Source organism: Panicum virgatum, chromosome 9K (assembly GCF_016808335.1).
Source record: "Panicum virgatum strain AP13 chromosome 9K, P.virgatum_v5, whole genome shotgun sequence".
Lineage (NCBI taxonomy): Eukaryota > Viridiplantae > Streptophyta > Magnoliopsida > Poales > Poaceae > Panicum > Panicum virgatum.
The window spans coordinates 61,585,375-61,604,703 of NC_053144.1; the positions used below are offsets into that span (position 1 = coordinate 61,585,375).

The window sequence follows — 19,329 nt, forward strand, 5'->3', positions numbered from 1 at the left end:
GGCGGCGCCTAGGAGGCATTGGCGCTGCAGGAGCTCGGTGTGGTCAGCGCCGTCGCGGGAAACGACCGCCGGCTTCCGTTCCTGGACTCCTCTGTGGACTTCGTCTTTGAGGGCGCGCCCTCGACCACGCGCCGGCCACGCGAGCAAGAGTGATAAAAATATAAAGAATTTCTCTCTCCCGTGCTAATTTTATAATTGCAAAAATAAAAAGTTAAAATCCCCCACCGGCGCCATGGCGGAGGGGAGGACGGAGGCCCAGGTCCGTCACATCGGATCTCTAGAACGCGGCGGGCCACCCCCGCGGGCTCGTCGGGCGAGGGCGCGGGGAACGCCTTCGCCGCTTCGCCCCCCCTGCTCTGGTCTGGGCAACCGTTGATTGGACGGACCCGGACACGGCTTTGGGCCTTTGGCCAACCGACGACAGCGGGGCCGTCGGGGCGACCTCACCATCCTTGCCGCCGGTGGAAGGTGGCGAGCGCGGCGACGGAGTGAACCCACGCACGTACGCGTCCATCCCGAGCAGGACCGGCGCCCGGCTGCACGAACACCTCGTTGCCCACGGCGACGCCGGTCTTGCTCGCGCGCGGGGCCGAGGAAGTACAGCCGCACGCCGGCGAGGAGCCACTGCAGCGCCTGGGACGGGCTGGCGGCCACCGACGACCGGCCAATGCCGGGACCAGGTCATCGTAGACTGGCCGTGACAACTGACGATGAGGTCGATGCCCGTGCTCGGCGAACGCGGACAGAACGTGCCCCGACGTTGTGGGCTTGTGGCAGTGTGGCCTTTGACGTCTGAATCTAGCAGGCCAATGCTTCGACGATTATACACGGTTGAGATCACAAGCTCAAAGCTCGAGCGACTGAGCTTGCTGTCCGGGGCAGAAGAGTTCGACATGGCTATGTCGAGCACTCGAGTGCACGACGCCGGCGCAGGCCAGCCTGGCCCTGGCTTTTGGAACAAAAAACTATCTTGACTAAAGATAACATGATCTACGTTCAAAAAAAAAGATAACATGATCTGGAGGAAGTGGGGTGCGGACGATTGCTTGTTATTTTTGCTCTGAACCTGAATCAATTGGTCATCCATTCTTCCAATGCACTGTAGCTAAGGTGGTTTGGGGACTGTTCCACTTTCTTTTTTTTTTGCATGATGAATCAGGTGAGGACACCACTGGCACAACCTCATACTGTTCCTCCTATCTACAGAATACTGAGCTTGATACTGATGCCTAGCACGACCTCATGTTTCCATTGGACAAATTGACTGTGGGCTGCTTCAGCAATGATATTTGGTGTTTCAACAGGTAATCGGCTGTCCTGATTACAACATCTGAAATGAATTAACTGAAAAGGATTTACAGGCTGATGTGAATTTTGCTCGATTGCAACACTATTTTAACAAGCAATAGGTGATGGCGTGTTTGCATTGGGGACCTGAATGCTGAATGCCAAACAAGGGGCGTTGTTCAGTTAAAGTCTCAGAAAACCAGGAAAGCGGCTAATCAAAAGGAATAACAGATGGGCATGGACATTCACTGAAATGTTCAGACGTGAACGTTGACAGGCAGAAGCTCAACGCAACAATTCTCATGAGGAATATGCAGACAGATGTGTCCTCCAATAACAGGGCATGTAGATCGTGAATACACTTGGTCTTTGCAAGTTGTTAATTACATTGAATTCATAACTTTCATACGCAAGGGTGGTTGCAAATGGCAATCTGTCCTTTCGGCCATCAGTTAGGACTAATTGTAGGTTCAGAATGAGGCTTAAAGATCCATCATCGCAAATCGCAAATTACTAAAAAAAAAAGATCCATCATCGCTCAATCACACTCATCACCAAAGGCAGTGATAAGCATGGTTTGATTTACTATTTTCCTGAAAATAGGAATGTCTGATTCTGCGACGAAAGGCGGTAGGTCTTCCCCGGCACGGCAGTGAACATCGCGCCGGCAAGGCGCAGCGCAGTCCGGGCAGGAGGCGTTGCAAGCGCCTGCCGGGAGCAAGCAAGGAGCAGTTGAACATTCCTCGGCCGACGGCCGTCGATCAGCAGGGACTGCGGCTCGTCGACGAAGTCGAGTGGATCGGACGCCCGTCGGCCTTGTGGTGCCACAAGTCCAGGCTCATCGCCGCGGCGCACTCCTGCAAGGCTGCAACACACCCGCTTGTGCCGCCTGTCGGGCAGCGACAGTTCCACCAGTACGGCGACGGCCTCCGGTCCAGAGCCGGCAGCCGCCCAGCGGCCAGCCCCAGCAGTGCCGCAGCGCGTCAAGGAAGCTCGTCTCTATGACGACTCGCGATCACGTTTTTCGCCGCCCCAGCCGTTGCACGCATCGGTCTGAGCGAGTAGCTCCGCAGCTGGCGGTCGGTGCCCGTGCCGGCGGCGTGGCGCGCCGGACTGCGGTGCCGCGACGGCGCCTTCCTGTCTGCGACGAAGAAGGCTGTCTCCTCCCTGGCACTCCGGAACACGTCCTCGCACAGTTTGGAGCACAGGGGAACAGCCGGTAGAAGCCACGACGGCGTGGCTGCCGTCGATGGCGCCGATCGGCCTGAGCCAGGGGCGGACGGTATTCAGTTTACCGTCCAGGGGGTGGACGGTAAATGAAATACCGTCCACCCCTTGGGCCTCGCGTAGCCGTCGGATCAAAGTCCTGCGGTCGAGATCGACAAGGATAGCGGCAGGCAGTGAACGTCCCCTCTTCGTCTTCCTCTCGCGACGGGCCGCGCGCCGCTCTGCCCCCTTCGACGCCGCTGCTGCGCAAAGCTCCCATGATGATCGACAAAGGCTGAGTCCGTCCCTGGAAGCTGGCAGCGAGAAGGAAGCTACGGGCATCGGGGCATGGAGACCGGAGAGTGATCGCGGGGCGGGCTTGCCCGGCCGTGCCCATCTATCTGAACCAGCAGGCGGCGCCTTGTTGTGGACTGATAGATTTCGCTGATGAACCAAAGTTGAGACCGACGGGACCTTTCGTCCCCTTCTCGGAGAGTCGGAGTCCTAACGCGTTACCAAGGCAACGCACCGGTCGTCGTGCACCGCCTGGATGCCGGGCTTGAAGCACACACCGGCCACGATCCGGTGATCTCGGCCGCGTTCATGCTGTCACCATCAACGCCGCGAACGCTTGGAACATGACTCGCGTCGCCCGCCACCGTCTAGATGCCGAACCGGAACGAATACAGCGTCGAGGAGCTTGCTCGCGCTCGCGCCAGCGATCTCCTAGTGTCCCACGCGTCCAAAATCCACAGCGATCTCCATGTTCTCACGGCTCGCGTGCCGGCCGGCCCCGTCGTCCTGGCTCATCCTCGCCGCCCGGCGTTGACGCCACGTCCTCCCTCACGCTCCGGAACACGTCCTTCCACCGTCTGGAGCCCAGGAGAGCTAGCGGTGGAGGCCATGACGTCGTGGCTGCCGTCCGTGGCGCTGGCCGGCCCGAACAAGAGGCGGACGTACCGTCCCGGGGTGGACGGTAGATGAAATACCGTCCACCCCTTGGGCCTCTCGTAGCCGTCCGATCGCAGTTGTGCGGCCGAGATCGACGTGAGTAACTGCAGGTGGAGAACGTCCCCTTCGTCTTCCTCTCGCGCCGGGGCGCCGCGCGGCGTTCTGTTCCGTCCCCCTCGACGACGCGCTGCTGCAGCGTTGCTGCGCCAAGGACCAAGGTTCCACTAGCTAGACGCGCCGCCGCCCACAAAGGAAGTTGCCCCAGGATCGGCGACGAGGACGGAGTCCGTCTCCGGAAGCTGGCAGACACCAGAAGGAACCGACGGGCGCCATGGAGACGTACGGAGACAAGTGTCTTGCGTTCTCCCGGCCTGGTGATCAATCTGAGTTTGAGGGGAGCGAGTTTGTGCAGTGCCTCAAGTGGGTCGGTTGGTCTAGGCTTCAGAAGCTTGAGCTAGCAGGTGTGCAGTAGATTGAGCAAGATGATGCTTTGATTTCTTTCTCGGCTCATGCTAAGCCAATTCGATGAGCAATTCACTTGTACACTTCGCCGGGGTATTTGGTAGATGGAAGAACATCATGGCAGTTTCGATGAAATGGCTCCATGGAGTCCATTCATCATGCTATATTTGTACTAATCATGCATCCATCTGCTTGTTCCTCGGTTCAGACTTAGAGCATGCAGCTTTTCTGAATTGAGTACTGACGCAATGGAGTTCGCAGGCAGCGCATCAGTGGTGAGACAGCCGGGAGCTTCGCATTGAGAGGGAGAACAAGCAAAGCTTGAGTACTTTGCACAAGGGTAGGCTGATCGCACAAGGGCACAAGGCCCAAAATCAAATGGAAACCTGTGGCCGCGATCTTGCAATTTTGGCAGACTTCGTATTAGCTGATTGATGATTGCTATATGATTGGTGGCTGAATTTACGATGCAAACGTCAGGTGAGAGAAGGAAATTTTCGGTGGGTACATCACGCGGGTAAAGTAGAGTCTGCGGTGTCAAAATCGTTTTTCAATTTGACGGAATCATTTTCCTTCTCTCGTTTTTTTCGGTCCACCCTGATCCTATCACACCTCCGGCCTGACTTGTGGACCTCTCTGTGAGAGGTATGGGTGCCTAAATCTTGGTGAGAAATGTTCTTAATTCTTTCAACTTTTTATAGATAGAAGAATAGATTGGCAGCTCTCCTGTCTGATTCGTTTCAAAAAATAAAAAAGAAACTTTTAGCCTTACAAGCAAATCCTAATTTTGCGACTAAGAGTAAGAAATCAACTTGAGTTCTCCTTTATGAGGGGTTGTATGGTGATATCATTGCCTATGCCGTTATGTTGCTAGAAGTTACTTTGTTGTCCTAGAAAAATGGTATCTTAGGTGTCATTGGGTCATAGCTGAGTTGTTGTAAGTAACATCTACTCGCTCAATTCCAAATTATAGGTTGTCTTTAGTTTTTCTAGAATATAGTTTTTTCCTACGCACCTATATATACGTCATGTCTAGATACATAGTAAAGAATATTCATCTAGAAAAAACAAAATGATCTAAAAGTTTGAAACGGTGGGAGCAGCTGTCAATTTGGCTGCCATCCAGTTGGTAATATTTGTCATATAGTTGCATGTGAGTAGTGAGAGTGTAAGGCTTTGGAACATATAAATAGAGGCAATACACTCATGTAATTCAGATGCACTCTTTCCATTATAAATAGAACTTGAAGTTTCTATTGTAGATCTTGGACTAGATCTCTTTTTTGAGCTTTCGATTAAGCTTTTGCTATCGTGGATTCAAAATCAACCTTTTAGTCTACTTTTAGATTATTTTCATCTCTAGAACAGTATCTAGTTCTGGGCATTCAAGTGGTTCCTTCAATATTTTGTACAAGTTACCATGGAGATAGAGAGTCAAGAGCCATTTCCTAAGGTAAAATTCAATTGATCTACTAGTTCTTTTGCGTTCAAGTCTGCTTCAGATTTTACTGGTTGATACAAGCTTACAACACTTCTTTCTTTGGTACCCTTTTCACGTGAGTGCTTTCTGTTTCCTTTTGGCGTCACATGCTTACCATGAACACAAAGGAAACAGATGTCTTTTCATGATAACATAAATTCTTCTGTTCACAAATTAAATACGTATTGTTTTGGAAATGTGCACGGTCATTTAAAACTTTTTCTATCAATATCTCCGATTAAACTGTAAATTATATTTACTGCAAATGATCTTATATCTCTTCCTTATACTTGTCTGGAAAAGGTGCAATTGTCTCTTGAAAGGTTCTGGAACTTTTGTTTTAATTATCATCGCGTTTGTACAATGCCATTTGGTCGCTTGTCCTTTGCTCTAAATAATTCTTGAAAAAAGAGTTCGTTTTTGTATCCATGATGTAGAAATGAGAACCAACAGAGTTGTAAGAAATCCACTAGCTAGTGACCAATTTCTTCTTGCTACTTGAGCTCTAATTCTAGGCCCTTTTCCTTGGACCAGTACTGCATATCTCTTCCTTCTATATGTCCTAAAGAGAACTCGGTTTGTGTTATGGCAGAATTCAATAGCGCGTACAAGCGAAAGGACTACTGACATCCAGGGAGTAAAACACCACACCAGCAGTTGGAGAGCATGCAGTTACATCTTAGGTACACAAAGCTATTGAATTTGAATCTCAAAAATCTTCGAAACGAGTTTGAGAACTCTTATCTCTGATACTTTCTCGCGTGAACACCTTTTAATTTCCTGCTGCCAATCCTCTCACGAATTGCAGTGACACAATGCTTTGAGGAGCTAGCATACTTTGGGATCCAGTTCAACTTGGTCACTTTTCTCAAGACAGTGCTGCATGACAGCAATGTTACTGCGGCAAGAAACTACACAAATTGGCAGGGGACTGGTTGGAGCTATCGTAGCAGATTCCTATCTGGGCAGATACCTGACTACAGTTGCTTTCTTCACAGTTTACCTACTTGTAAGCACACAAGTTTCACCCTTCAAGAAACTTTCAAGCAAATTCATCACACTGCCTTTTTGTTCGAGGAATTGTAATCCATGCTGTCATTGTTCTTTTTTTTTGAACTGAATGCTGTCATTGTTCTAGAAGCAACATCTAACTAGTTCGTGTTTGTGGTTGTCGTTCTTGTACAACACCAGGGGATGGCTGCAAAGTCTATTTCAGCATCGCTCCTGAAGGGTGGTTCATCTCAGTCTGTTGTGTTCTTCCTTGGCCTCTACATGATGGCCATAGGAGCAGGTGGCATAAAGCCATGCGTCTCGTCTTTCGGCGCTGACCAGTTCGATGGCACCAGCCCAGCTGAGAGGTTGAAGAAGTATTCCTTCTTTAACTGGTTCTTCTTCGCAGTCTACATCGGCAGCTTTGTCTCGGGCACCGCGGTTGTGTGGGTGCAAGATCACTACGGGTGGGCAGTTGGCCTCTGGCTCCCAACTCTGTTCATCGCGTTGGCCATTGCAAGCTTCTTGCTGGGCTCAAGTAAATACAGGGTGCAAAAGCCTATGGGGAGTCCAATCGTAAGAGTTTTTCAGGTTATAGTTGCAGCTATTCGAAAATGGAATGCAGTTTTGCCCTACGACGATTCTCTTCTCCACGAGCTCCCCGAGAAGACACCAATGGCGGCGGATATCCATAGATTACAGCACACGCCTGTTCTCAGGTACTAGTTGTCTGAACCCGATGTGCATCGGAACCATCTTTTCATAGACTCCATCTTTAATTACTGTGACATAGCAATTTCTTTCTTCAGATTCCTTGACAAGGCTGCAGTGATCTCACCAGCTGAAGACCCGTCTAAATCTGATCCGTGGAGGCTCTGCACCGTGACGCAAGTTGAAGAGCTGAAGGTGATCATCGGGATGCTCCCCATCTGGACTACCGGGATCGTGTTCTTCGCGGTCCTCGCGCAGTTCTCCTCCACGTTCCTGGAGCAAGGGAGGTCGATGAACAGGCGTGTCGGCGCGTTCGCCATCCCGCCGGCGTCCCTGGCGTCGTTCGACGCCGTCAGCGTCCTCATCTGGGTGCCCGTCTACGACCAGGTCCTCGTCCCGGCGGCCAGGCAGCTCACCGGAAGCGCCCGGGGCATCTCGGAGCTTCAGCGCTACGGCGCCGGCCTGCTCGTGTCGGTCCTGGTGATGGCGACCGCGGCGCTGGTCGAGACGCGGCGCCTGGCCCTGGCGACGGCGAGCGCGCACGGCGAGGGCCGGTCGTCGACGAGCATCCTGTGGCAGGTGCCCCAGTACTTCCTGGTGGGCGCCAGCGTCGTGTTCGCGTGCGTCGGGCAGGCGGAGTTCTTCTACAACGAGGCGCCGCCGTCGATGCGGAGCCTGTGCTCGGCGCTGGCGCTGCTGACGGTGGCGCTCGGGAGCTACGCGAGCTCGCTCGTGGTGACCGCGGTGGCGTGGCTCACGACGAGGGGCGGCGGCCCGGGTGGATACCCGATGACCTCAACGACGGCCATCTCGAGCGCTTCTTCTGGCTCCTCGCGGCGATGAGCGCGCTCAACCTGGCGGCTTTCGTCTACTGCGCGACGCACTACAAGCGCAAGAGTGTTTCCTGAATCGAATTGCTATCAATAATTTTGTGGTGGCCGCGAGGTCACGGCCCTGTAATATTCAATTAGACGGCTTAGTTAGTTACATGTATTCTGCAGGGTTCGTAGATGAATAGTTTCTTTTCTTTCCCGTTGTTATGGTACTTTTTTCAGGTTACTTTAAACTATCACCTCCTGAAAAATATAAATTTTACCTACTAGTTTTTATTGCGACATGTTTAGAAGCTTTCTATCATCATAAAATAGGTCAACACATGTCATACACAAACAATCAAAATGCTCACAAGAAAATTGAAATTCCAAGTATAAGAATTATGCCATATAGTGAACGTTTGATAGATAGTTGTAAGAAATACTCTCACCGAAGGGGATGAAAAATAAGCAATTAATACTTGCCAAAGAAAATAGAAAGACACTGCCAATTTTAAGGTTTCATGAGCCAAATAAGAAGTACTTTGGTGCAAGCTTCTGTTGCGAACAAAATGAAGTAGTATAAATTTATTTTTTTCCAACCGCTACACCAACTTTTGGTGGCAATTGATGTCTACATGGGCTGGAGGACTGCTATGATCCGGACTGAACTTGATATCCTTGGCCAATGGCCACTACTGCAGAAGTGCAGATGCTATACCTCAAAAGAAAATGCGGGGGTATTTGCGTCAAAACACGCTTGGACTGAACGTGAAGTCCACTGCGGCCCGTCTGAATTCTGATGCAAACAAAGCAGCCCAGTTTCTTGATCCGCTCCAACAGTCCAACTGATTCTTCCTTGAAACGGATTCCCAGGCGGAGCCCCTCCCCTCCGTCTCCATGGATAAGGGAGCAGAAGGCAGCAGACTGCTGTTGCAAGAAGAGGGCGGAGACGGAGATCGAGAACGGCTCCTCATGCTTCCACAGGTGAAGTCCCCCTGATAATCTCGTCTGTGGTTCTAATTTCTTTCGAAGTTTATCCCACCCAGCCTGAGATTTGATCCGTTCCCCCCGTCCTTGCCAGTCATTCTTTCGTTTCTTTTTTTTATATTATTTGTTGAAAGGAGAATGCTGCCCGAGGCATCCATCACCCAGTCAAAAGTCAAAAACGAACTCTACATGATTAGGCAGTTCATAATTTCTGTGTACATTCCATGTTTACTATGATAATCCTGAATTATTTTTTAATCGATGATAATCATTATTTTGATGTTTCCTGCTATATCTCCCTGAATTCTGAGTTCGGACAAGTGGAGTGGTGTGGAAATTTTGGCTCCCTAATAAATGCGATGGGTCAATTTCATTAGCGCTTTGTCGAACTCCTAGTTTTAGGCCAGTCTCAGTGGGTCTATCATGGAGAGTTTCATGACATTAAATATCATCAATTTTGATGACGTGGCAAGGAGAGAGAAGTATGAGAGTTTCATAAGATGTGAGGAGAGTTTCATCACCATAAAACTCATCTGACACAGTTACCTAGTTCCCAGTCTAGGTATCTGTGTCCATGAAACTTCCACTAAGACTGGCCTTAGTTATTAACCTGAACGTGAAGATTGATGTGTTCTGCAATTGAGTGCCTTTTTTGAGGAAAAACAGCAGGAATTCTGCTAATGCATTATGGGAATATTAATAAATTTTCTTTCAGAATCTCCTTAGGTGGTTTGAAACTAAGTGTTATATTGTTTTAGCAGGATGCTGATCTCATCGCAGGTGATGGATCTGTTGATATCAAAGGGCGTCCTGCACCAAAGAACACCACAGGCAATTGGAGAGCATGCTTTTCCATTCTAGGTAATCTTTTTTTCTCAGATACACACACCATAAAACTTCAGCAGTATAGTTTCTGAGAAGGCAGTTTTTTGCCTCGAATCACATACTAATTTGTAGTGTTGGGGAATTTTCTTGTTCTGTTATCCAAACTGTTCCTTTTTTTTCCAATGTATTATTGCCTTATAACAATTTCAACTATCCGTCGTTGTATGCCATGTACAATGCACAAACCCAAGATACAGCATAAGTTGTTCCAAGCACCGGTGTCTAATCAAACACGATGTGGTGGACTATTATGCATCCGGCCCAGGTGGGGATGGATGAAAAGCTCGACGCACCGATCCGGATTCTCCGAATCCTGCAATCTTAGCACCAGCATCCGAAATTACGACGCACCGATCCGGCCTACAACGCCACTAGGGCCTCGTGTTGTGCCTCGGCAATCTTAGCACCGCACTCCGGCGCACCCACTCGGGGAAGGCCCAATCTCCCTGAAAGACTAGTCTGATAGGGGAAGAGTGGCTCTCTCTTTTAAGGTGGCTTCCTCCTCCCAAGCTAAGCAAGGTGGGATTATTTAGAGGCTCATACGGTCGCCGCCCGACTACAACTGGGCCACTTGGCCCATTTTGTTGCGTCTTTGCCAGCGGGTAATAGTGGAGGATGTCCTCATCAACTATGCACCTTATTTATCCTATGTTGGCATCTGTCGAAACACCTGCATTGTACATTTCTTTATAGAATGTTTGTTTCATGAGATTTTAAGTCCTCTAGTTAGCCAGAACATTTGGAGGCATTTGGTATAAATCACTAAAATAAACCTAAATACTATCATATTCTACAAATCAAAGTGAAAGATGTTCGCATATTTATAAGTTCAGCAATGAGATTTGTCGAGTTTCAGCATCTTACCTTCTTGACAGGGAATGAGGCTTCTCGAGTTTCAGCATTTTATCTTTTTGACAGGCAATGAATTTTGTGAGAGACTGGCCTACTATGGAATTGCAAGAAACCTAGTTACTTATCTGAAAGTGAAGCTTCATCTAGGCAATCTCGAAGCTGCAAGAAATGTTACCACTTGGCAGGGGACATGCTATCTCACTCCCCTTATTGGGGCCATCTTAGCAGATTCTTATTGGGGAAAGTACTGGACTATTGCTGTTTTCTCATCAATTTATTTTATTGTAAGTGCAAAGATATCACCACCCAATCTATGACCCTACTTTGGTACGCATGCACTATTTGCGGTCCTGAAAACGAAAAATAAATCAAATGCTGTGGATATGCTATTTTTATTAATGTTTTGTATTTGATACCTGGCTTTTACTGTTCATTGTTAACATGACCACATGGCATGTTAGATTGCAGTGTTTGCGTTATATTCAGTTTGACTTGAGCATCTCTATTCAATTTTTGTAATTTTATTTTGTGAAAGAAAAATGTGTACTTCTGCCAACTATATGACCATTTTATTTTTACTGAAGGGCCTGGTTATTTTAACGCTATCAGCATCAGTTTCGGCACTGCAGCCACCTACATGTCTAGGAACTGTTTGTCCAGAAGCAAGCTTACTTCAATATGACGTATTTTTCATTGGCCTCTATATGATAGCCCTAGGGACTGGAGGCATCAAACCTTGTGTCTCCTCCTTTGGGGCTGATCAATTTGATGACAGTGACCCAGCAGAGAGAGCAAAGAAGACTTCCTTCTTCAATTGGTTCTACTTCTGTATAAGTATAGGATCATTCATCTCAGGCACTATCATAGTGTGGATACAAGATAACTCTGGTTGGGGGATAGGATTTGCCATTCCTACTATATCTATGGCACTAGCTATTGCATGCTTCTTTGCAGCCTCAAATATTTATAGATATCAGAAACCTGGTGGGAGACCGCTCACAAGAGTGTGTCAGGTGGTTGTAGCTGCATTCCGTAAGCGGCATGCCGAATTGCCAAATGATATGTCTCTTCTATATGAAGTTGATGGACAAACATCAGCTATTGAGGGAAGCAGAAAGCTGGAGCACACAAATGAACTCAAGTAATTCTCATTTTTGCATTGCATGACTGCCTTACTTTTAGTGTCATGTGCCACTGTATTGATAGAATCTTGGAAAATTACAAGACTTATTATATCTAATAAAACATAAATCATCAAAATAAACTTTTCCTTTTTCAATTTGTGTGTAATGGAAAGTAAGTACATAAATGCAACAAACCGGAATACTGATTTACGGATAGGGCCAGAAAACCTGATACCCCCTCCAGTTACAAAAGAAAGAAAGAAAGAATGTGCTTTTTTGTGTTGATCGTAGTTGTATTGTCTAAACTCTGGCCATTGATATGAGTATAGTTGACTCAAAATGTAGTTTTGTACAATTTGTAAATTTTCTATATTTTTGAAATACATACTATAACAGAAATTAGTTGTCAATGTCTAAAACAACACTTATGGAAACTGGGTGGGGTAGCATTTTAGAAGTTCACATTAGGGACCATTGAGATTAGTTGTAAATTTCTAAAACACTTACTGATACTTATTGGATGTCTAAAATAACACTTATTGGATGCCATTGAGGTTTTAATAGTAATGATTGATCTGAGATTCTGTGGATGAAAATAAATTTAATGCAATACCTGTTAAAGAGTATTTTGCTAATGTTTAACTTGTAAATCCATCGAATTTAAGTATGTAACATACATTGAGATTCAGGATGGGGCCAGACAATGTGTTCCTCTTATTTATGTTTGTTCTAAGAATGTTGCTCCCTCCGTTCATAAATAAATGAATTTAGGACAAGGTAATCAGTTAACTGTTAGTTTGTCCTAAACATCATTTATTTTAAAATGGAAGTATGTAAGTAGCTTGATCTATGGACTTGTATTTTGTGGTTTTACATGATAATATTTTATATATCTCCCTTTTGTCTAGGTTCCTTGATCGAGCTGCCATTATCTCATCTACTGACGTGAAGAGTGAATCTTCTACAGAGCCATGGAAGCTTTGTACAGTTACCCAGGTGGAAGAACTGAAGATCCTCGTAAGAATGTTCCCCATTTGGGCCACCACTATCATATTCAGTGCTGTCTATGCCCAAAACTCTTCCCTGTTTGTAGAGCAGGGCATGGTTCTCGACAAGCAGCTTGGATCTTTCAACATTCCTCCTGCATCCCTCTCAACTTTCGATGTAATCAGTGTCATCATCTGGATTCCACTTTATGACCGCATTCTTGTGCCAATAGCTAGAAAGTTCACGGGAAGGGAAAAGGGTTTTTCTGAGCTACAGCGGATTGGAATTGGATTGGTCCTATCCATTCTTGCGATGGTATCTGCAGCACTTGTTGAGTTGAAGCGTTTAGAGGTTGCTAGGTCTGAAGGTCTTATTCATGAGAAGGTTTATGTTCCAATGAGCATTCTTTGGCAAATACCACAGTATTTCTTGGTTGGTGCTGCTGAGGTGTTCACTGCTATAGGTCAAGTTGACTTCTTCTATGATCAGGGTCCAGATGCAATGAGGAGTTTATGTAGTGCATTTGCACTTGTTACAGTATCAGTGGGAGACTATGTAAGCTCAATCATACTCACGCTGGTTTCATACATTACAACTCAAGGAGGCAATCCTGGATGGATACCTGATAACCTGAATGAAGGCCATCTCGACCGGTTCTTTTGGTTGATTGCAGGGATAAGCCTTGTTAATTTAGTGGTTTTCGTTGGTTGTGCTTCAAGATACAGATATAAGAAAGCCCAGTAACTATATTACAATGTATAGTCAGTTCCTGTAGTTTGATCTCAGATACCATGTTCATCAAATGCATTGAATCATGCTAGAACGTAACACGTGCTGCTTCAGTTATCTTTTGAAAACCCTAGAGAAAATTTGTACAGTGGCTCTGCCTTGTGGCTTTTTGAGCTATAGTTGCCTGAACTGCATTCAGAAAGAATTAAACCGTATCGCACGGCAAGGGCATTCCATTGGGGAAGATTGGATCCATTGCAGACTTTTTGGACAACATTTTTGCTTTATGCTTTATCTAGATCGTTTCTATAAATATTTCCTGTAGATATTTATCAACACTTTTGGGTCAGAAAACTTCCGTTTAGAACCTTTGATGGCATCATGAGTTTCTTGGTCGGTGCTTCTCGGGTGTTTACTTGTATTGGTCAAGTCGAGTTTCTTCTTCCATCTGCCATAAGGAGTTTGTGTAGTGCATTTGCGCTTGTTACAGTTCTGGCCTTCTGGGAAAGTTGTTTGGTTTGTCTTTGGCACCGGTTCACAAAAGACAGTATACCATTAGAACAACGCAATTTAACCACTATACTAGGTTCATGCTCGCCCGTTGCTACGGGTAAAAAAAATTCATGAACAAACATATCAGCGACCGAGATAACTATAAATGCTTAAGTATACTTGATACACACAGGCATTCTGTATACATACCAATAAATAACATATAGTTCCAAATAAATCCATAGATATGTCATTGTCACTGAGGCGCACTCGTATACAAACAAAACTATAGTGAATTCTATTTTATATCCCATCCATTGATGTTGCTAAGAATTTTTTTTACTTCAAACAGGAAGCAGTTTTCGATAAGAATTCAACGCAATTTAACCACTATTACTTGTTTGATTGTTTTGATCTGTTTGTAAGTGGCAACACTCGCTCTGGCACATGGGCTAGGTCACTGGGAGAGGAGCAAAACAATGGACAGTCACACAGGGGTGCCATGATCCTGAGTAAATTGGTCCTTGCTCACACTGCAAGTGCTCTAGGAATTTGCTTGGAGGGCGACAAAAATTGCAGGGGTGCTTATCTCCGCATCTTGTTATCTCAAGAAGAAAAGGCGAGGGTGTTTGCTAAAAAAAAACGCATTTCATGGGCACGAAAAACGCACGAGGCTTTAAAAAAAAACTGTCCACACCCCAACCCAATCATTTGTCTCCATTCGCCGTGACGTAAAGTCCACTGCGGCCCGCAGTCTTATTTCGGCTGTTCGGCTGATCTGATCTACCAGCCGGTTTGGTTTATTTCGATTTATTTTCTTTCATATAATACTATTCATTCTATCAGCCGAAAACTATTTATTCTACCAGCCGAACACCCTCTAATCATTGCCTGCCGCCTGCGCGCCGTTCCGCCACCTGCTCGGTCCTGCTGATTCCCTGACCGGACTCCTCGGCGGAGCGCCTCCTTCTCCATGGATGAGGCAGCCGAGGGGAGCAGGCTGCTGTTGCAAGAAGAGGGTGGAGTTGGAGATCAAGAGCCGCTCCTCCTTCCACGGGTGAAGTCCCCCGTTTCCATTTTCTTTTGTTGTGTGCGTGAGTGGTTCTCTACTCCGCTGCTTGCCGGTTTATCCTAGGATTCAATCCGTGTTCCGGCCCTTGCCAGTCAGTTTCCTTCTCTTTTTGCTGAAAGAAAAATCCTGCAGAAGGAATCGATCATCCGAGTCAAAAGTCAGAACTCAAATAGAGTCTGCAAGATGAGGCAGTTCATAACCTCTTTGTCCATCATGTTTATTGTAACAATCCTATAGTTGGTGCTACACCTACATGCTGGCTCCTAAATTCTAGCTCAGGCAAGTGATGTGGGAACTTTGACTCTCCAGAAAAATGTTAAGGCCTACTTTTAATTCTTAACCTCTTTGTCCATGTTGGGAAGATTGATGTGGTTGCGGCTTTGCCTGCCTTTCCATTCCCCATCTCCCAGTCTTAGTGATGCAATCCAGTCCCTTCATTTTAGGAAAATAGCAGGAGCTCTGCTAATTCATTAAGGGAAGATCAATGCATTTTCTTTCAGGATCTCCTTTGGGGGTTTGAAACCAAGTGCTATTATTTTTTAGCAGGATGTTGGTCTTATCACAGGTGATGGAACTGTTGATATCAGAGGGAGTCCTGCATCAAAGCACATAACAGGCAATTGGAGAGCGTGCTTTTCTATTCTAGGTACTCTATTTCCGGATGCATGTGCAGTAAAGCTTCAGCTATATAGCTGCTGAGAAGGCAGTTTTTGCCTCAAATCAGATAATAATTTATAGCAGGCAGCCACTTCCATAAAGCAATTTCAACTATTCAGTCTTTTAATGGCATGTAAAATGAAAGCAGTGCTTAAGGTGTTTGAGATGCCATGTCAAGCATCAATCTAGGAGCTCAAACTTTGAGCACCTCTTTGTAATGGTGCTTAGATAGTTCTGCAAACCGAAGATACTGCATAGGCACCTGCCATTCACTGATGTTTAATAAAGCACATGCTAACGTTATTTACCCTATGTGGGGATAAAACAAGAAAACCAGTTAATTCTTTTTGTGTAAGCATCTCTCCAAAAACACCTGCATTTGACCCATGGAGGAAGTTTGTTCCATGAAATTTTGAACTCTCAGCACGATCATATATTAGGCATTTAGCCAGAAGCCCAGAATATAATGTACAGACCATTTCAAAAATAAACATAAATACTACAGAATATGCTACGAATCAAACTGAAACTTGTAGGGATACTTTTTAAAGTTCAGCAATGAAGTTTGTCCAGTTTAAGCATTTATTGTCATTTTGACAGGGAATGAGTTTTGCGAGAGACTGGCTTACTATGGAATTGCCAAAAACCTGATCACTTATCTGAAAGCAAAGCTTCATCTAGGAAATCTCGAAGCTGCACGAACTGTTACCACTTGGCAAGGGACATGCTATCTCACTCCCCTCATTGGAGCCATCTTAGCAGATTCTCGTTGGGGAAAATACTCGACTATTGCTGTTTTCTCATCAATTTATTTTATTGTGAGTACAAAACATTACCATTCAAGTTACAACCCAACTTTAGTACATTAAGCAACATATGCTGACCAAGAAAAAAAGAACATAAAATCAAATGGCGCATATGCTACTTAGTGGTGAATAGTTTTATATTTGAAAACTTGATTTTTAGTTTTTTAGAATTCAACTTTATTGTGAACATCTGGGATCTTGGATTGCCGTATACAGGGGGCGGGCAGGGGCCTGGCCCCCCCTATGGTTCCCAAATTTACATTGAACATTTGAATTTTGATTAAATTTTTATATAAATTAGTATGGTTGGCCCCCCTAATAATGAAAAAAAACAAATTCCTGGCTCCGCCCTTGGCCGTATAGTAGTAGTTCAGATCAATTTGAGCATCTAAATATTTGCAATTTTTTGTGATTTTATTTGTGGAAGAAGAAAGAATTTGCCCACTTTATAACCAATTTATTTTTATTCCAAATGAAGGGACTGGCTATTTTAACGCTATCAGCATCTGTTCCACAACTGCAGCCACCTACATGTTCTGGAACTGCTTGCCCAGAAGCTGGCTTACTTCAGTATGGCGTATTTTTCATTGGTCTCTATATGATAGCCTTAGGGACCGGAGGGATCAAACCTTGTGTCTCATCCTTCGGGGCTGATCAATTTGATGATACTGATCCAGCAGAGAGAGCAAAGAAGGGTTCCTTTTTCAATTGGTTCTACTTCTGTATAAATATGGGCTCATTCATCTCAGGCACTGTCATAGTGTGGATACAAGATAACTCTGGTTGGGGGATAGGATTTGCCATTCCTACTATATCTATGGCACTAGCTATTGCATCCTTCTTTGCAGCCTCAGATATGTACAGATTTCAGAAACCTGGTGGGAGCCCACTCACAAGAGTGTGTCAGGTAGTTGTAGCAGCATTCTGTAAGCGGCATGTCGAATTACCAAATGATATGTCTCTTCTATACGAAGTTGATGGCCAATCTTCAGCAATTGAGGGAAGCAGGAAGCTGGTGCACACAAATGAACTTGGGTAATTCTCATTTTGCAATGAATCACTTTCTTGCTTTTAGTGTTAGGTGTTCATACAATCTTTGAAAATGACATCATTAATCACACCCAATTAAACATTGAACTTCAACATAAATTTTTACCGTTTCATTTTATTCTTTCTTTCTTGCAAATTTTAACTGTTTCAGTTTGAGTGTACTGGAAAGTAAGGACATAAATGCAACAAAAAAGAATATAGAATTATGGATGGTGCCAGACAGCCTGATGCTTTCTCCACTCACCAAAAAAATATGAAGAAATGTTGTGCTGATTGTACTTGAACAGTCTAAACTTTGGCAATCAATATCTCCTTGAAAAGTGTATTTTCAAAAATAATACTAGGACCATATTAATAGTTTGCTATATGTTATAATCTATACTGCAAAAGAAATTAATGGTTAAAGTTGAATTTTAGGCAAAACCATCGTGTTGATTCCTAAAACAATAGGAGCATACTGGGTGTAAATGAATTCTTAGTGGTGATGATTGATCTGAGATTCTGTGGATAAAAAAAAAACTATTGCGTCACCTAGTACTGAGTCTTCTGCAGATGTTAAGCTTGTAAATTCATTGAATATAAGTATGTAACATAACTAGAGGTTCAGGGTAGGGCAAGCCCACATATGTTACTCTCCTAAAAGTGTACCTTTTTCAATTGTGCTTTGTCTATAAGTAGCCTGATGTACATACTTCTATTTTTCGTTGTTGTATGACAATAATAACATTTTTACCTATCTCTTGTTGTATAGGTTCCTCGATAGAGCCGCCATTGTCTCATCTGCTGATTTGAAGAGCACTTCTACAGATCCATGGAAGCTTTGCACAGTCACCCAGGTGGAAGAACTGAAGATTCTAATAAGAATGTTTCCTATTTGGGCGACTACTATCATATTCTTTGCTGTATACGCCCAAAATTCGTCCCTGTTTGTGGAGCAGGGCATGGTTCTTGACAAGCGGGTTGGATCATTCAACATTCCTCCTGCATCCCTCTCAACTTTTGATGTAATCAGTGTCATCATCTGGGTTCCTCTTTATGATCGCATTCTCGTGCCCATGGCTAGAAAGTTCACTGGAAGGGATAAGGGTTTTTCTGAGCTACAACGCATGGGAATTGGACTGGTTCTGTCCATTCTTGCAATGGTATCTGCAGCTCTTGTTGAGTTGAAGCGTTTAGAGATTGCCAGGTCCAAAGGTCTTATTCATGAGAAGGCTGATGTTCCTATGAGCATTCTTTGGCAAATACCACAGTATTTCTTGGTCGGTGCTGCTGAGGTGTTCACTGTTATAGGTCAGCTTGAGCTCTTCTACGATCAGGGTCCAGATGCCATGAGGAGTTTTTGTAGTGCATTTGCGCTTCTCACAGGTTCAATGGGAAGCTACGTAAGTTCAATCATACTGACACTGGTTTCATACATTACAACTCAAGGAGGAGGTCCTGGGTGGATACCTGATAACCTGAACGAAGGCCATCTCGACCGATTCTTTTGGTTGGTTGCAGGGATAAGCTTTGTGAATTTGATAGTTTTCATTGGTTGTGCTTCAAGATACAGGTATAAGAAAGCCCAGTAATTGCATTTAATGTATAGTCAATTATTCAGACATTATATTTATCAAAAGCAATTAATTGTACAGAATAGAATGTGTAGCCCGTGATGCTTTCAGCTGTCTTTCAGTGAAATTGTTTCATGTTTTGCCTTTTTTTTATTAGTGCCTTAATTCCATTTGAAAGACAATAACAGCATACAGGTAAGACTAAACCATTTGCTATGGAGTTCTAAATTCCT

At 45.2% G+C, this 19,329-nt stretch overlaps 2 protein-coding genes and 1 pseudogene across 5 annotated transcripts; all 3 read left to right on the forward strand.

Annotated features, from left to right (window-relative positions):
• The first annotated feature begins 5,469 nt into the window (after positions 1-5,469).
• Positions 5,470-8,204, forward strand: LOC120646732 (annotated as a pseudogene).
• Positions 8,205-8,590: 386 nt separating this feature from the next.
• LOC120646731 (protein NRT1/ PTR FAMILY 8.3-like) lies at positions 8,591-13,537 on the forward strand. Of its 3 annotated transcripts, none has more exons than XM_039923173.1 (5): positions 8,591-8,886; positions 9,651-9,750; positions 10,693-10,910; positions 11,211-11,767; positions 12,659-13,537. In XM_039923173.1, exons 1-5 carry the CDS (start codon positions 8,800-8,802, stop codon positions 13,479-13,481), a joined length of 1,785 nt encoding a protein of 594 aa, XP_039779107.1. In that variant the 5' UTR covers positions 8,591-8,799; the 3' UTR covers positions 13,482-13,537. The 3 variants fall into 3 exon arrangements, with proteins under 3 accessions (XP_039779107.1, XP_039779106.1, XP_039779108.1); XM_039923172.1 differs by having other exon boundaries at positions 8,749-8,886; positions 9,648-9,750; XM_039923174.1 differs by lacking the exon at positions 8,591-8,886 and having other exon boundaries at positions 10,650-10,910.
• A 1,298-nt stretch (positions 13,538-14,835) lies between these two features.
• Positions 14,836-19,243, forward strand: LOC120646734 (protein NRT1/ PTR FAMILY 8.3-like). Of its 2 annotated transcripts, none has more exons than XM_039923177.1 (5): positions 14,836-15,015; positions 15,577-15,676; positions 16,288-16,505; positions 16,972-17,528; positions 18,295-19,243. In XM_039923177.1, the coding sequence occupies exons 1-5, from the start codon at positions 14,932-14,934 to the stop codon at positions 19,112-19,114; spliced, it is 1,779 nt and encodes a 592-aa protein (XP_039779111.1). In that variant the 5' UTR covers positions 14,836-14,931; the 3' UTR covers positions 19,115-19,243. The 2 variants fall into 2 exon arrangements, with proteins under 2 accessions (XP_039779111.1, XP_039779112.1); XM_039923178.1 differs by having other exon boundaries at positions 17,017-17,528.
• Positions 19,244-19,329: the final 86 nt, after the last annotated feature.

What these genes read in the sequence shown, in the direction of transcription:
- LOC120646731 (XM_039923172.1), top strand. Translation starts at nt 8,800, where the DNA reads ATGGATAAGGGAGCAGAAGGCAGCAGACTGCTGTTGCAAGAAGAGGGC. An exon ending in AGCATGCTTTTCCATTCTAG is followed by an intron (nt 9,751 to 10,692) that starts GTAATCTTTTTT and finishes TCTTTTTGACAG; the next exon opens with GCAATGAATTTTGTGAGAGA. An exon ending in TCTCATCAATTTATTTTATT is followed by an intron (nt 10,911 to 11,210) that starts GTAAGTGCAAAG and finishes TTTTTACTGAAG; the next exon opens with GGCCTGGTTATTTTAACGCT.
- LOC120646734 (XM_039923177.1), top strand. Translation starts at nt 14,932, where the DNA reads ATGGATGAGGCAGCCGAGGGGAGCAGGCTGCTGTTGCAAGAAGAGGGT. An exon ending in AGCGTGCTTTTCTATTCTAG is followed by an intron (nt 15,677 to 16,287) that starts GTACTCTATTTC and finishes TCATTTTGACAG; the next exon opens with GGAATGAGTTTTGCGAGAGA. An exon ending in TCTCATCAATTTATTTTATT is followed by an intron (nt 16,506 to 16,971) that starts GTGAGTACAAAA and finishes TTCCAAATGAAG; the next exon opens with GGACTGGCTATTTTAACGCT.